Source organism: Galendromus occidentalis, unplaced genomic scaffold (genome assembly GCF_000255335.2).
Source record: "Galendromus occidentalis unplaced genomic scaffold, Mocc_1.1 scf7180000077284, whole genome shotgun sequence".
Lineage (NCBI taxonomy): Eukaryota > Metazoa > Arthropoda > Arachnida > Mesostigmata > Phytoseiidae > Galendromus > Galendromus occidentalis.
The window spans coordinates 35,890-51,925 of NW_003805272.1; the positions used below are offsets into that span (position 1 = coordinate 35,890).

Genomic DNA, 16,036 nt, shown 5'->3' on the forward strand with positions numbered 1-16,036 from the left:
TCATCAAAGGGGAGAACAACACAGCATGTCGTTCTTACGATCATTCGGTTCATCGTTTGCCTCCGTAGTGCTGACAAGCAGTAGCGTCCATTAGAGGGCCCGGGGGGGAGGAGCGTGTTCCTCCCCCCAAGATTTTTTGTCTACGTCAATATATTGAAGCATGGGCTTCTAGGGCTAGCGTCATCATCTTTGAACCTCGGCCCCCTTCGAGGGATGAGTCGCCCCCCCCCCTTCCCCCTGGAAAGAAATTGTATGGAAGCTTGCTGGCCAGCGATCCTCAGACGTTGCAACTCAAGAAACATGAAACGATAACAGAAGCAGCCTAGTCGTCAGAACCTTCAGAGGTGATCCGCAGTCGAGTTTGAGCACGCTCCCGTATCACAAATCCGGATGCGGAGTTCACGTGGCTTCTCGGTCAGGAAGAATTCGGCGCGCCTGAGCGTGAGTTCCAATTTGTTCTTGAGCAGAATCGCAGTTCTAGACGATCTTTCGGTTACCAAAAAAAACGCTTCTAATGAAAACGAAATAGTTGAGGATCATTATTTCTCGGATCAAAGTGGGGAGCGTCCGTGAATTATCATGCTTTTACAGCCGAATAAGCTTAAGAAGTTTCATTAAGTTCTATTGTTCTCAAGTGAGCTCCTGACCGAATAAGCCGAAGAGAGGTTATGCAAAGCAAACTTTCATCAAACAAAGCGGCACCGCGTAGCTCTTCCCCAACACAAAGTGTTTCTCCTGGGGAACTTTCGACCGCGTTCAGTCACGTTGCGAAAATCAGAAAGTATTTCGTTTCCCGACTCTGAAAGAATCGCTGTAGAATAGATAATTGAATTATTATTCAAACTGTTATTATTGACTAATGCTTATCAAGCCCTGTTTTTCGGCCCGATCTAATGATCACGAATCAGCAAGAGTCGATTCGGAATGAAGAAACACCCGAGTCGCAGTGTCTATGAGGTGCTCGCTTGAAGCTGCACCCTGGTGCGGATCGTCAGAATTTTCATCTCTTCCCACAATCGTGTCGTCCCGCTAAACGAGAGGAGGCGACCAGTCGCGGCTCCAGAAGATGGAGAGTCCTCGATGACTTGCGGACTAATATTTCCGCTTCTGAGCTCATAGCTCGACGTTTATTTAAAGGGAAGCTTTTGCCTAACTTGCCGCGTGATAACCGGCGACACTCCTTTCTGGATGGGCCACACTCAGGCTAATTCGCGGGGAGAGAATGCGCCGAATTATCATGAGCGGAAAGGTGTAGGACCGACGTAAATCGAATTCTCCATGCCTCCTTCCAGGAGCATTGTATCGTGTCCATGCATCTATCAGAGAAAATAATAGAAGTATCGGCCATAAATGCAGAACCGAGCCACAGGGTAAACAGTCAGCGATACATTCATGACGGCAATGCAAGTTTATCGACCGACACGTAGCGGGAGCCCAATCTACCGGTGTGAAAGTATCCCGGAAGAAGTCGCTTTAGTTTCTTCGACGTTCACTACTGCGGTGCCGGGTCCATGTTGGCCCGGTGCCGGCCGTGTACGTAAAGGCGTCTGTCCGTTCCTCCGGCAGTCAGGCGATTTGTTGGTTGGTTCGGTCCGTGTGTGTATGAGTTGGACGTCCTATCGGTACCAAGCGTTGTCGACAAATTAGCGGATCGACCAAAAAGCGCACGTTGTTGCTGTGCAGCAAACAAAACGAATCGACCGATGACCAGAGAGCCGGAATGAGCTTTTTCTAATCAGCACACAGTCGGACAGCAGCCGACTTCGAAACTCATAACAGAGCCCCTTGTAAAGTGTTGTTTCGTGCTTATCGTCGCAGATTCTTCCCCACCAACGAACAATGCTGACCGTTCGGCAAACTATCGTACAATGAAAGACAAACACCGTCAAAATGAAAGTTCCTGTTGTACCACCAAGGGTTCCTGTACCGGGAAGACGCGACACTGTTTTAAAAAAAGAATCAGCACCACGCATTGTAGAGAATCGTGAGACCGATGGAAGGAAACTACTTTCTCACTTTTGTCACGGTTGAGGTCACAAGAGCTCCACCTTTCCACCGCTTGTCATTCATGGTCCGAGGGATTTACGACCATTCCTAGGAGGAATCTGTGACATTCCCGAGCCTTATCGAGTCCTCTGAATAGATTGAACAGCTGGATGTCAGTGGCCCTTGACGGCAGTTGGATTTGTTCTCGATCTTCTCTCGAACATGCGACCACTTTTTCGTAGGTGCTTCTTGCCGGCAAACAAGTGAAATGAGGAGCGATCTAATCACTCATCTCAGGGAGAATAAGGGAGACCCTCAGAAGACTTGGCTTAAGGTTCGCAGCGTGGTAGGTTAGGTTAGGTACGATAGGAACGATATAAGGGAAATCCACATCAGCTATCTTAAGGAAAAAGCCAGGATTTCGGTAAACATGCGGCAGCCTGAGCGTTTATTGGTCTCCAGCCAAGAACGTCCCGGGCAATCGTTGATATACTCTCTATATACAGAACAGCAACGAGAAATGCTCCAACAACCTGTCGTGGCGCTCTCCGCCAAGTATCCGCCATTTTCTGCTCCTGGCTCTTCCCTGCGTCCACGGAGGAAATCATCCGATGAGCTCAGCCTGAGGCAACTTCGGTCGGTGATCCAGAGTACGATCGCCAGACTCGCATGACTCGGCAGCAGTCATGTCTTCATATCCATCGAAATTATAATACAGTTATGTGCGCGTGCGCAGGGCAGCTCGAAATTCACTAATTCACCATTCCACTAGATGTCGACGAGTTGTACTTGCGTCAAGTAGTTGAACGTCACAACCTTGAAAAAATTCTCAACTTAGGACGAGAGAAGGGGACGGTGAAGGAGAAAGCTCGCAGCAACCTTTACTTGCTCGCTCACCTTTTTCGGAGCAGATGGCGGCGAGTTCCTAGGCTGGGAGGACACTTCCGAGTCCGATCCGGAATCAGGGCCTGATCCCGAAGACAGCGAACCTCCTCCGCCTCCTGTAGCGATGTTGAAACCAGTCTTGATCACTGGCCGGAGTTGTCGCGTCGATCCTTGCGATTTAGCAGGGCTGGACAACTTTGCCTGCGGATACGAATGACATTCGCTACAAAGCTCGGTCACTTGTCATAAGTGCGTGCGCTCAGCAACGAATCAACCGAGCGGTCCCCGATCTACTGGACTTCCGCGATAAACGCGTCGGTTGTCGTGCGCGTATGCTACGTTTTCGAAGATTCTTTTCTGTGATTTTCTCATCGGCCTTTCAGCACTTCGTTTCTCTGACCCTCAGAGCGATGTGAACGAAACATTGCGTAGGACATGCACCGCAAAGCTGATCCGGGATCTCAAGGGGAGGGAGGAAGAGAGCAAACATTCCCTCGGGACTCGCCTCGAGGGAAAAACATTATTCGATTGTTGTATAGGAACTCACCGGTTGATAGATCCGGTTTTGACTTTTGGTTACGGTACTCCTGCATCCAGGAGGCTGGAGCCAGTACGGCAAGGAAAGCGGTGCAGCTGAACTGCACAGAAGACTCTCGATTGGCGGAGGTATCATATAAGTGTGCGCGCTTGGAGGTGGTCCCATCGGTGGAGGTGGCACCTGCATCATGTGCAGAGGTCTCCGGAGCCGAACGGAAGCCGGAACGCTCAAGGATCGACGATGTTCTGCAAATTAGAAACGGATAAAAACATTAGGTACGCAATGGGATTATCCGGAAACATACGACGAATCACGACTTGTCCCGTACAGCGGCAACGAGCTGTAATTTTCGTAACTCCATCGCTAGAATGCGGCGAGGAAATTCTTGTCACATGACGGAAAGTCAGCCGGACGTCCTATCGCTGAAAACAGTGACCCTTGGCGGAACTTCGGGATTCGAAACATTGCCTCGACCGAGCTTCGTGAGTGAACCTGCTTAGGCAGGGCTGACTCGCTGAACTGTTTTTTGGTGAGATTTACCCAAGTCTGTTCTTAAGGCTAAATCCTCTCTTTTTGTGCTTGAATGTTTACACAGTCGAACGACGCTAACCGTGACTGGTTCGCTCTTCAACAGAGGAAAAAGCCTGTGCGTGAGCGTAAGGGCCGACGTATTCTTCCCCCTCAAGCCAAATCGTTAACTAGTCAGCACCCAGCTGAATAGCAGGCTCGTGCTGATGACACTCGACGATGTGCCGTAATCACGCTATTTTTTGTGCGTGGTTTTCTCCTTCCAGGTGCGAGCCAGAGAGGAACCCGCTCGTTCTCCTCGAACGAAATCTACCAACGAACTTGGATTCCATTGGGAGCGATTGCCGGAAAAACAGATTGAGCACCTCGGATCGTCCGCATGTGAGAGCTCCACATCCCCTCACAAGATGATTCTTCCGAGTCCTCAAGGCTCCGCGGAATCTGTACTCCACTCGACGTAGTTCTCGGAAATTCAGTGCTAATGAGAATGAGGTATCTCGACATTTTATGCGATGTTCCGTTCCGCACATCGCATGAATTCGATGCTTCCCGCCTCTCGTGGGTAGGAAGTCACAGCTGGCATTTTTAGAACGAGCTTCACATCCGAGCTACAACGAAACTCGCTGGTCGGAATCGTAGCGACCGAGTGTTCAGAGACATTTGTTAGCGAGTAATGTCTCTTGTGATTCTGCTCGTGGCAAGAAAATATGAATTTCGGGGGAAATAAAAAATTAGCATCACTCTACGTGACACACCGACGGCGGACCTGTCGAGGAAGACACGACCGACGGCGTAAAGTCACAAACGGGACGAAGTTTCACTTTCGCGCGCGGAAATTTGTCCCGCAATTATTCCCATCATCTGTACAAGGGACAAGTTGAAGTAGTTCGAGAAGTAACTTCCTTTTGAAGAGCTGTCAGATCGTCCCGAAACAGGTTTTTTAGTCCGTCCGGGTGTGTGCGTGCGTGTAGGTCTTCTTAAAAGCCGACAGGTTTGAACTAGTGACATCTTCGACGTCAACGTCAACTGCTCTGTCAACTTTCTTCCATGCGGGCTCCTGTCCACGTAGGGGGATGAGGAGTAGTCGTAGCCGTAAGACTTCCGCCGGCGATTCCAGACATTCAAATATCGCGTGGTAGTCAAAGCGATAGAGAAGCAGATAGAAACAACGAACATTCGGACAGTGGCAAAAATGATCAAGGATGATGACTCGACTCTACCTGTGTCGCGAGTCTGCCGAGACTTCTTCGTTCGGTGGCGACGACGGCCGTCGACGGGACACAATGTAAACTTTAAATGTATCGCCGACACCGAAGATGCCGTGTTGCCGAAGTGAGCGCCTCCTTCGACAACGAAAGACAAAAGCCGCGATGATTTGCCTGACCAGCCAAGTGACCAACAACAGCAAGAGCTGCGGCAGCACGAAGCAAACAAGGAGGAGACGCTGTGTCGCATTTGTTTGATTCTCCAACATTTCAATCGAGCCATCCCTTTCGCTCATCCCCGTCATCCTTTCATTCACTCAGCCATTCATTTCGTTTGGTCATCCCGAATCCTTTTCACTCTCGGTCGGTCCGACAGTTGACTGGAAGACGCGACAGCCAGTCGGTCGGTCACATCTAGATGCTCGACCGGTTAAACAAAACCGTCTGTCGAAACCCCTATGATGCACCCATTCGACCCGATCTCCACCCGGAGCTGTTGGCTCCGCTCATGTTCTTGACGGACTTTATCTTTTGTTTCTCGACCATTCTTAGATCACTTGCGTCATAGAATCACGATCCGACATATATATATGACTGACTACGCGTCCGACCGTGTTCTCTCGCCGATCCGTCCGCACGGAACTCGCATTTCTGTGGATAGCTTTAATCGCGTCGATGGGTGCCTGATATGATTCGTTCGAATGAACGATTTTCTGACTTCTACCCGACTCGCTTCGACCCGGATCAGGTGGGAGCGATTCGATTTTGAGAAGTTTGTCGACAACTTCACAATCGAAGGTTCCAGCTGAATCGTTTAATTTGCGTAATGGGCATTTGAGTTTAATGATGGCCATACGAGCGGCACGGCTTTTTGAAACGCGCGATAATTCCTCGCGCAGCTCACGGCCTTTGACAGCTTATGCGACATTCGCGATTTGATGCTGTGGCATACCGGCTCCGGTAGCCTGGCCGCGCGGCGCAGGAATAAGGAGCGATCAGATGTTCGCAGCAATCCGAGATATTCCATATCGCTGTTGCCACGATAATTTCTTTGGCACTTCGCCGATCTGTCGCTTGACGTCGATTCGGCTATCGCTGTCATCGTCGCCAATGCTCGCGAAGAAAGGTCAGTGGAGCCGCAGTATGTACTTGCCCCATAGCCCAGAGCATTATCAATGAGGAAACAAGCAGCTGGCTGCCTGACCGACCGACCATCGTAGTGACCGTCCACCCAATCGACCGACCGACCGACCGACTGAACAAGCAATAGCGTTATTTATCTTCGGCTAATTCCGAAAGCGACTTACGTACTCTTGCGGGGAATGAAGAAACGGGAATGTCCACTAATCGATCTGTAACAGCGCGGCTCAGCGCAGCGGACGTGACAAACACTGCAGTCACCTAACGGACGCTTCGTCTTATTATGACTCGGGGCGACCGCTGTGCGCAACCTGAGTACATTGAAGTTTCTTACTCGAAGTTCACAGGGACAGGAGCAATCTCCCTCTAAGGATATAGGAGCGCCGACTCCTTTCTCCCTTTGGATTCTCGGTGCCGACTTATTTCTTCTTTCTCTCGACTTTGCCCTCCAAGGAGTCGGAGCCCTAGATGATCGTTTAAACGAATAATAATCATCCCTTCAAATCATGAACACCGCTCGCGATTCTCCAGAAGAGAGGACACCCGGGGGGCTTTTCGACTGACTCTGTTTGCACCCTGACGAGGCCCTAAGCGAGAACCCCGGCCGGGGCCGGACGCACCGAGTCGCCCCGGAGCTCCGACACGCGAACCTACCCCGATCCGAACCCCCGCGAGGGACCACTGTCCCCTACCGGCGGCGGTGGTCTGATCGTTCCCTTGGGAAACTCCAGAAAAGAAAAGTCAACAAGGACTCGATCTATCAGCAAGCCTCCGTTCTGCAAAATTCTTCACCACGTGCAGCCAGTTAGCACTCTATTGTCGAGGTTGCAAAATCGGAAGCCAAAGGATGAACGCCTTAGTTCAGAACACAGACATACACCGCGCGAAGCTCTAATTCGACCGCGCTAACAAGGGCGCTCTGGGAGACGACCCCATGAATTCACTGTAAGCGAAGCTGGAGTCTGCAGTCGCAGCGAGCGCGGGCGATACATGGATTCGAATAGACTTGAAATACAAATGAAGCGCTCCTAGTGCTTCTGCTTAGGACCTCACGATGTGGCTTCTTGACCCAAAGGTTGGAGCAGACGATCCATGCCCTTGATAATAATCGATAAGGCCTGGCGACCCATTATCTACCGATTGACCCCTCGAGAATTCTATATTGGAATCGACTTCCGCTGGGATACAATCCGATGCCTTGAGAAGGAATTTCGCGGAGGGAGACTTTCCCCCGTGTCTCAGGGGAGATGCACCCAGTGAGAATGAAGTTTATAGAGACTAATCGGATTCCCTGGGGAAAACTAAGAGAATCTAATTCAATCGTGAGTCGGAAGGACAGTCATCCAAAGATAATAATCAGTTCCCGAACGACGCTTGAGTAAACAAAACTTTGGATTGTCCAGCTGAACCGTGTTGTTTCCAGAGGGGTCCGCGGAGGCCGAGGTTCCCATGGATGCTTTGGAGCCGCGTCGTTTAACTACCCTCCTTTTCAAACTATTTTACTACCAAAAAACTACCGGGCTAAGTCAGTTTAGCGCCGTTCCTGGTCGTCTGCGACGCTGCGACGCCTGGGTTACTATTTCCTCCAAAGCGGGACAGTGAGAATGCGGCAATAAGTTGAAAAAAGAAAGTATAAAGGGAGATAATGATCCTATGGTCCACGCGTTAATTGTGCGGACGAGGCTCCAGCGGAACCTGTGTTGTCGCGCTGTGAGAAGCCACCCACGGTACGGCGTAATTGGTTCCTGGGCGTCATCGTCCCCGCCGGTCGACGTCATACGCTAGAAACAGTGACGGCGCTACGGGGACGAGCTAGCTAATCACAGCATTCAAACTTCAAAGAATGCATAACAAGGTGTGTGGTCATCGCTTGACGCTCTAGTGAGTCAATCAGATCTTCAAACAGCGCGTAGTGAACCACGGGTAAGGTACACGCGGAGTCGGAAGTTGGAAAACTCTCGTGCGGATTCTGGGTATTTTGATTCAATGTACACGGGAGCCGATCAATTAGGAAACGGAAGTTGCCCCCGGGAAACTTCCTGCGGCTAATGAAGATTTGAGATCCCTCTCACCTGGGCCTACGGACCGAATTCTGTCTCATTTTGAAATTTCATGAATCGGCAGAAGATCATGCGAGATGGTGAACTATTTCTGGGAAAGATGAATACGGGTCGGGCAAAGGGATAGCGTCGCAGGCGTAGCTCGACGCCGGTGAACTGGAAACCTCGCTTCCTGATCGAAAGCGAGGAGTTCCGCGAGCGCGAATCGAACTGGAAGCATAGTGCTCAAATTCTTTCGTGAGGCACGCCGAGCAGGGTTACGGGAAGAATCCAAACTCACAATGGAAACTTTATCCTTTTCTGGTTCATCTTCCCGTTGTGAAGTGTTTCCTTCTTCATCGCTGTCAACGGCGGGCTCGTATTCATCGGCTTGATTTTGTCGTTCCGAACTAGTACTCCAACTTCATCATCGGTCCCTTCCTGGCGCCGAAACGTGCCGCGTGCGTTACTTCAGAAAACGTCAACAGATCGCCTCAATCGCTCAGCCAAACATTCGCTTCAACGCCAGACATTCGGCCGTGCGTCGTGTCGCTTGCGAGCGGAACGCGTCGTCTGTGGTGAATTGCCTTGTCATTATTATTGTTGAATAATTTCTGCTTCGCAACCGGAGCATTTCTGGGCTTCGACTTCACATCCGGCGACAACCGCGCTCGCCTGCGCCTCGGAGCCAGTATCTCCTCCGAGTAGGAGCACAGGATTTTAGCCCTGGTAGGCTTCGTATTTTCTGGCCTTGTCGTAGCTGAGACGAGAGGAATCATGTACGAGATGTATCTCGGAACGCCTGTTGGGCTCAGCGGGTAGTTTTCCCCCATTCCACCAGGACTTCGACCAGGGCCTCTGAAGGATAATTTGTGAGGACTCGGAGAGCGGGCTAATATTCATGCTTAGTGGTGCCGAGTAAATCCAAATGCTTTTTGCGGATAAGCAGTCATCGGATCCTGATGGATATCGATGCCAAGGGGTTCTTTTTGATTGAGTGAGCTAGGCCAGATCCTTCTTCTCGCAACGGGTCGTCCGAACGGGTTGTAGGATACGTTCGTCATTTGTATAATTGACGTCACGAGATGAGAGGAACACGTAGGAACTCTTGTGCGAAAGTTTCGCGGCTTCGGCGCCGCGGTCCGCCGATGGCCGACCAGCCGACGAACGAATGAGCGAGCTAGTCAGCCGGGCAAGCAAGCGGCGGCTAAAGCAAGAAAGCAGCCAGCCAGCCACTGAACTGACACTCATTTACGAAGAGAAGAAACTTCCTGTTGGCCGTTTTGCCGTTTACCAGAGCCGCGGCGCAATGAATGCACCACGATGCCGTCGACTGCATAGTCCACCGTCGGCGCGATTCATCTAACCATCTATTACTTGGTCCATCTTCGGTTTCTCGCGAAGACGGCCCACACATCTGTGTCTATCTCTTCAATCGTATGCCAATCAATATGCTCAGCGGTTCCCTCTTCCGCCGATCAATCAAATCACCGATCCGGTCACTCCACAAGCCATGTCCAAAAGGATTCCTGTCGAATATTTCGCTTTGATAGCCGATGTCTCCACCCTCCCCCCAATCATTGCGAATGAACCTCGAGTTTGAGCTCTTGATTTGGTTGTTGGCGTCTAGGGACAACAGAAACGTCGTCAGTTTTGGAAGTAGGTACTTTCTGGAGCGTCCCTGTCTAACCGATCGAGTCCGACGGGGGACCCTCGGCTGAGCTGAGGGTCCCCCCGTTTGACTTCGGATTCAATCTCCTTCCTCTCCTCCCACCGAAAGGTTCAGCGACCTGCTCATAAACAACAGTGCTTTATTCTATTGAGGGAGAGGATCCACTGATTCCACGACAAAACAAAGCTTCAGCATCGTAGGCCCCCACAGTGGTTTGGGCGATTCTCGTCGCAGCTAGAAAGACCGATGGTCACTTATCCGAAAAATTTCGATACAAGAGCCATTTGGGAGATTCGTGCGAACGAGCTCCGCACGACCAGCTAGAATCACCGATCAACGACGGGATTCCGCTGTGCCACCGTCAGGCTAACAATGAATGGGTGACGAAGAAGCGGACCAGTGTTCATCACCGTGAGCTAGCGCTCCGAGAAGCGATTCGATTCAAATGTTTCTTCCTCAAGCGTTCAGACGCTTCCCTCCTTAGGGGACGGGGGAAATATTGTCTCTCAAGTGCTCACGCTCCACCTTCAATGAATTCCCATCTCCTTCCGGCACGCTTCGATATGCCAAGAAGTGTGACATGTTCCCGAGGAGGGGGGCATTTGTGACACTCAGCTTCTCTCGACAGGCCGCCGCAGGAAAAAACTTTACGGCTTAGAGCGATGCAAAAAATGGGAGAAGTCGAAAACACCTAAGACGTCGGCAACTTCATCGACTCATTTTTGTACCGAGCCGTGCTGATGCTGGTGGACGCAGGAGTCGGAGCTGCCTCTCCGAACTCGCATTCAGCATATCATTGAATGGCATTTTCTTCATTCTATCATACACTTCAAGCATTCCTCCACGGAAAGAATCATCGTTCTCTGAATCTTCCGCTCTACTCCGGAAAAATCGGGGAAATCGGAGGTCTCCTCTCGGATCCCGAAATTCTCTCCCCTTTCTCTCAGCGTCTAACCAATTATTTGGAAAACGTGGATCCCGAGGAAAATTTCTGGAGGAGGAGGATGAACATGAAGGAGGAGGATGATTCGCGACCTCGAATCCGAAACGTGATCAGGCATCGCCGGAACGAGGGAAAAATCTCCTCGGACGCAGAAGCACACCAAGGAAAGGGTCCGCCGTCAGAACGAGTCTGGGGCGACATCGCTCTGAGTTTTGTCATCAGGACGAATCCATTACAAACACCGACAACAAATCGCTTAATCCGTGCGGCGTACGCCAAACGGTGCTTTTCAGATGCTCGATTCAACACTTTCCGAATCACGCAGCTGGCCCCGCAATAAACGCTGTCGCACAAACATGGTCAAGCGATTCTACGACCATTAAGGCGCATGGATTCAAGCGCCAGCTGACTCCTGGAGGTGTTCACGGAAGGATCTGCACTTCCCTAACGGCTACTTGGGATCAGGTGACCGTTTCGATTTTCCTACCCGGCCGCTGAACGAGGGGTCGATCGGAATCACAGACGCTTCATGACAGGAGTGGTGGTTTTAGATTCGTCTCTTGCAACCTGAGGACCTGTGTCCGATTTCGCACCTACTCCCAGAATGATTGCTCGCTCCCTCCCTCCGCACCTTTCATCCACGTCCCGTACGCAATCTTTCACGGCACGGCTTGAGAGTGAGTAAGTCAAAAACTCAATCTTTCGAACACGAAGCTCTCTGGAATCTCGGTCGTTTCACGTTTCACTCTATCAGGGGCGGGAAATCGATAATTTTCTGTACTGAAATCAGAGAGAATGTGGCTTCGAAGGCGAATTTTTGACATTCGGAACAGGCAACCAAGATAAATGCCTCTGGAGATAACTGCGGAATATCGGCAGTAACGACGTATCGTCAAACAGGATGACGATGACAACGCCAAAGAGTCGGGAGAAGGAGACGAAAGTGAAAGTTGTTATTAACAAGCACCAAGCGGAGAAAAATTCCGGCGGACCGGCGAGCCAATCTGCCGGGACACGAGCGATAGCGCATTGCCGAGCGGTCTTTCACTTTTTTTATCACGACGAAAACGAGCATTGCCCCACGACGACTTCGCTCGTTGAAGACTCGTTCGATCGTCGTACGACGCATCGATTTTCCCGTTGTTCGTAATCTGGAGCAATCGGGCGCTGGAACGCGAGTCGTCTTCGTGAGACAACGAAAAATTCGCCGTGGGATCTTCGTGAGGGTCATATCTCTCAGATCCCTGCAAAGTTCTCGGAAACGTTCGTGCAGGTCTATCGTGTGGTGGGGGGAGCTCATTGACGGCTTCCGGTCCCGTCTCGGAGTTCCTTGGTGTAAGCTCGGAATGCGTAGGAATCCAATAATTGCTCCTGAAGCGCAGAGCGGTACCCACAAAGCAGACGGAATAATTCGACATTTCGAGGGTGCCTGAATCTCCTCAGCCACACTGCGGTCCAAATTCATTGGGTCTGAGGAGAGAGTCGAATGCAAAAAAGAGGCATCTCCTCATGACTCTTGAACAGGTCAAAGGCAATCATATAATAAGGAATGAAAATAGCGGAAATGAAAAAGAGGTTCTCCGATGAACGCGGATACGGCACCAGAACTATTCGGACCTTTGGCCAAAAGATCGACTTTTGGCAGCAGTTTTCTTTTGAGGCTGTCGGCCGCAGATTCTTTCACGACGATGAACCGAAAATCCGTTAACGGCTCCGTGGTCGATGAAATTCCATTGAAGGAGGAACGAGCAAACACTTCCTGAACTCACCGCATCTCTTGTCCGATGACCGGGAAAGGCGTGATGAGCTATTTTTTGACAGAGAATCCGTTTTTTTAGCTTCAGGAACGAATTTCACGTGTTTTTCCACCTTGTTGTTGTTGCTGTTGCTGCTGCTGATGTTCGAAGGAATGGCACTATTTATTTCACGAGGTGACGATGAAAACGATGAAGAACTATCCTTTAGGCACTTGCTCAACGGCATCTGAGGTATAGGCGCTCGATGCTGCTCCGATGGGAGGGCCATACTGCCTCCGGCGAGCACCATGGGGTTCGACGCTCTCCTAGAGAGCCGCCTGGGTCTCGACGGAACTTGGAGCAGTTCCGCGATACCGTTCACTAGCTCCTGGGTGTGTTTTTCGTTCGGGGACGATACGCTGGACTCCTGGTGAGGAGTCAAAGACGAACGCCGGCCCCGCTTCTGACGGGGAGGTGGCTCCGGATTATCCATTTTAATTAGAATCTTGAAGCCTTTCAGAAAGTCTCGCACCGTGCGCCGATCAATCGACCGGCAGCGGGTCGTCTTGTTGTTTCGACAAGCACTTGGCACAGTTGTTGAGCGGGCAAGCTCGCTCGCTTGTTGGCTGGCGCGCGCGCACACGTGACACCGTTCACACCGAGCGTCTATCGCTGAATGAAGCTGCCGGGCTTCACCGTTACTCGGGTGTGGGGATTCGCTCGCTCGCTCGTTCGCTATCTTTCCCAAAAGTCCCTTACCACCGCGACCACTACCGTAAGCACCGCGAAAGGTACTGTCGACGGCAAATGCCGCCGTTACCAAATGCCACAGAAAACGAAACTTGCCGCACGACGATGCTGGTGATAATGATTATTATCATCATGCGCACGGTGGAGAAGTCGAAAGCTCAAGTCGATTTTTAGTCGCGTCGAATGGATGCGCTCGCTCTGCTCATCCACGACGAGGGAAGAATCGCCGCTTCCAAGCTTGAATCACGCGAAGAGGATGAATAGCTCCCGATAATAATCGTCCGCGAACACGAGCAGAACCAGTTCAATAGCCGCACTCGAACCGCGATTCACGAACTGACCCTGGGTCTCGGAGGGTTCGGATCCACGGTAGTCGAGATCCTTCCCTCGGAAGCTCTCCTGAAGCCCCTCATCGTTCGGTCGAAAGTTTCGTCGATATTTTTCAGTTGTACGACTCACGGGGAAAGATGAGGCGATCCGGCAGCGATGTTTCGGATAAAATTTATGGAACGACTTGGACAAGCTTAGAGCAGTGATAGCCGTCCAGAAGCGCGAAATCGGGAAGAAACTTAGGGAAACGTGTTCAAAATTATATCAATCTCGGATTGGGCAGTGGGTCAACCGGACGCGGCAACATTGATGTCTTCGAAGATGCTCTGCTCGATGGACGCTTAAGACGGAAAAAACAACCGTAGACATTTGTACTTCTGATTTTCCCTTCCATCTCCTTATCCGCATCGATCCGAAGATGAAGACTTCTTCTCTTCGACATAAGACTCTTCTCCCTCTGCTCGCTGCGATTGATGTTTTCCGCGCAGCTTGTATCTCGAGGGGTCCATCCCAGAAACGGATGAGTCCGCTGTTTGTCCTACATATGATCGTCAGAACTTCCTTACTGAACAAGGTTTATTCGACGACGACACACAGGTTACGTGGAGGAGCCTGATAGCAGAAAAAGTAGGGACGGTGGGAATAGTCGCGTCTTCCCTCAATACGATAGCATAATCATCGAACGCTGGTCGTAAAACTGTGCGTACGTGGTGGCATTACAGAAGTTAATAGAAAGGGACTCCGTAATCCTTCCGTACGAGGGTTTCTTCTATTTATCTCTGCAAACGTGAATACAGCCATACAATGGAGCATTTAACGGTTTCCTACTTCGTGTGGATTTTTTTTCCTCCGACGCTAGAGAAGAAATAACTCGTGCTTCAGAGGGGAAAAATCCGTTATAACCAGGAAAACGATGCTGGGCCCTCATTGTCCGGGCGTTAGGATGTAAGCCGTCGCGTCGGGGAAAAACTCCGACGTCTCGCAAACTTCTATATGGGGATTCCCATGGGGGGAGACTCCACTCTGGCGTTCGAATCATGCGTATTGCTCGCTGGTCTTCTTGCTTGAACATGCATCGGGATCTTCCCTCCCGAGTGCGATCCGAGCGCGAACGCTGTTATGCTGAAGAGGCGATTGGAGCTGTGACCAGGGGCTACTCCGAGCTGTGCCACGGAGCGGAGTTCGTACAGAGCCCGGTAGATACGATGTTCGAAGATCGGGGGGTTGCGCGGATAAGGTAGAGGAACAGAAGAAGCGGGGGATCATCCTCACCGTCTTGGCGAATTGAACGACAAGTCTCGAACGGCGCCGGCGTCTCGCTGGCCGGCTCATCTCGACGGAAGCAGCGGGAGGGAGTATACTACTGACTCAGGTCCGGTAACGAAATCTGGTACCAAGCTCCGCTCGTCGCCAGGGAAGCTTCATGGAAAACGAATTGTACTCCCTCGGAGTTGAGCGCAGGAATTTGCATATGATAAATGATATAATACGCAACTCGACGGCTGTGTAGAGGAAAAACCGCATATTCTCTCAAAATAGGTATCTTAGATCCTCAGTGACAAGCGGAATCATCCCCATCGCGAAGTCTCCTTCGAGAAGAGCGGAGCCATTTTCTGCCTCCGAGAACTCTCCACGTTTCGAAGGAACCCTACTTTCGGAGCGAACATAGTTTTCGGTTGAAATGCTCCTACAAAACGATGCTCGAACTGAAAACCGTCTACCGGTACGCGGCTTAGCCCTGTGCGGTTTCAAAAAGAATATAAATGATCAGACCCATTGATTCCGTTTGTTGCAACGCCGTGCCGATTTTTATCCTTATTTCAAGAGCAGAGTCGAGATCCGTCACCCGTGTTGAGCTAAAAAATCACTCCATACGATGGAGCCTGCGAGCTGTAAATCTTAGAAACAAGTGGAACAAAATCAGAGATACGAAGAACACTGTTACCATTTGGGCGAAAATAAAAGAGAAAAAATATATATATATTTGCTAACTCAATCAATCATGTCGGATCAACATCACGACCGCAATGCGAAGATAAGGTTATCATCATCCTCCTTCTGTCCGGACCGGCTTGGACCTTGGACGCAGAGCAGCAGAATCAGAACTACTCGAGCTCGGAACAGCGCTGGACGGACCTCCGATTTTGACGAAAATCGAAAGTGATTCGAGCGAGGTACGGTTCCTCGGTGACCGTATGACCTCCTATTCGGAGCTTGAAAACTTATGAGGCATTTCCAACTGCCTCGAAAGCGCGAAACCGGCGAGACCGACGATGCAGTGATC

The 16,036-nt window shown here is 50.8% G+C and overlaps 1 protein-coding gene across 1 annotated transcript; it reads right to left on the minus strand.

Annotated features, from left to right (window-relative positions):
- Positions 1 to 2,754: 2,754 nt before the first annotated feature.
- On the minus strand, positions 2,755 to 12,904 carry LOC100898744 (uncharacterized). Its single transcript, XM_003742101.2, has 4 exons — positions 12,706 to 12,904; positions 3,419 to 3,654; positions 2,884 to 3,072; positions 2,755 to 2,802 (listed from the first exon to the last, which is right to left on the minus strand). The coding sequence occupies exons 2-4, from the start codon at positions 3,596 to 3,598 to the stop codon at positions 2,755 to 2,757; spliced, it is 417 nt and encodes a 138-aa protein (XP_003742149.2). The 5' UTR covers positions 3,599 to 3,654; positions 12,706 to 12,904.
- Between the last annotated feature and the right edge of the window lie 3,132 nt (positions 12,905 to 16,036).

Excerpts from the sequence above, each read along its gene's own strand:
- LOC100898744 (XM_003742101.2), bottom strand. The coding sequence starts at position 3,598 with ATGATGCAGGTGCCACCTCCACCGATGGGACCACCTCCAAGCGCGCAC. Across the intron at positions 3,073-3,418 it reads AAAACCGGATCTATCAACCG|GCAAAGTTGTCCAGCCCTGC; the intron begins GTGAGTTCCTAT and ends TCGTATCCGCAG. Across the intron at positions 2,803-2,883 it reads CGCCATCTGCTCCGAAAAAG|GTTGTGACGTTCAACTACTT; the intron begins GTGAGCGAGCAA and ends AATTTTTTCAAG.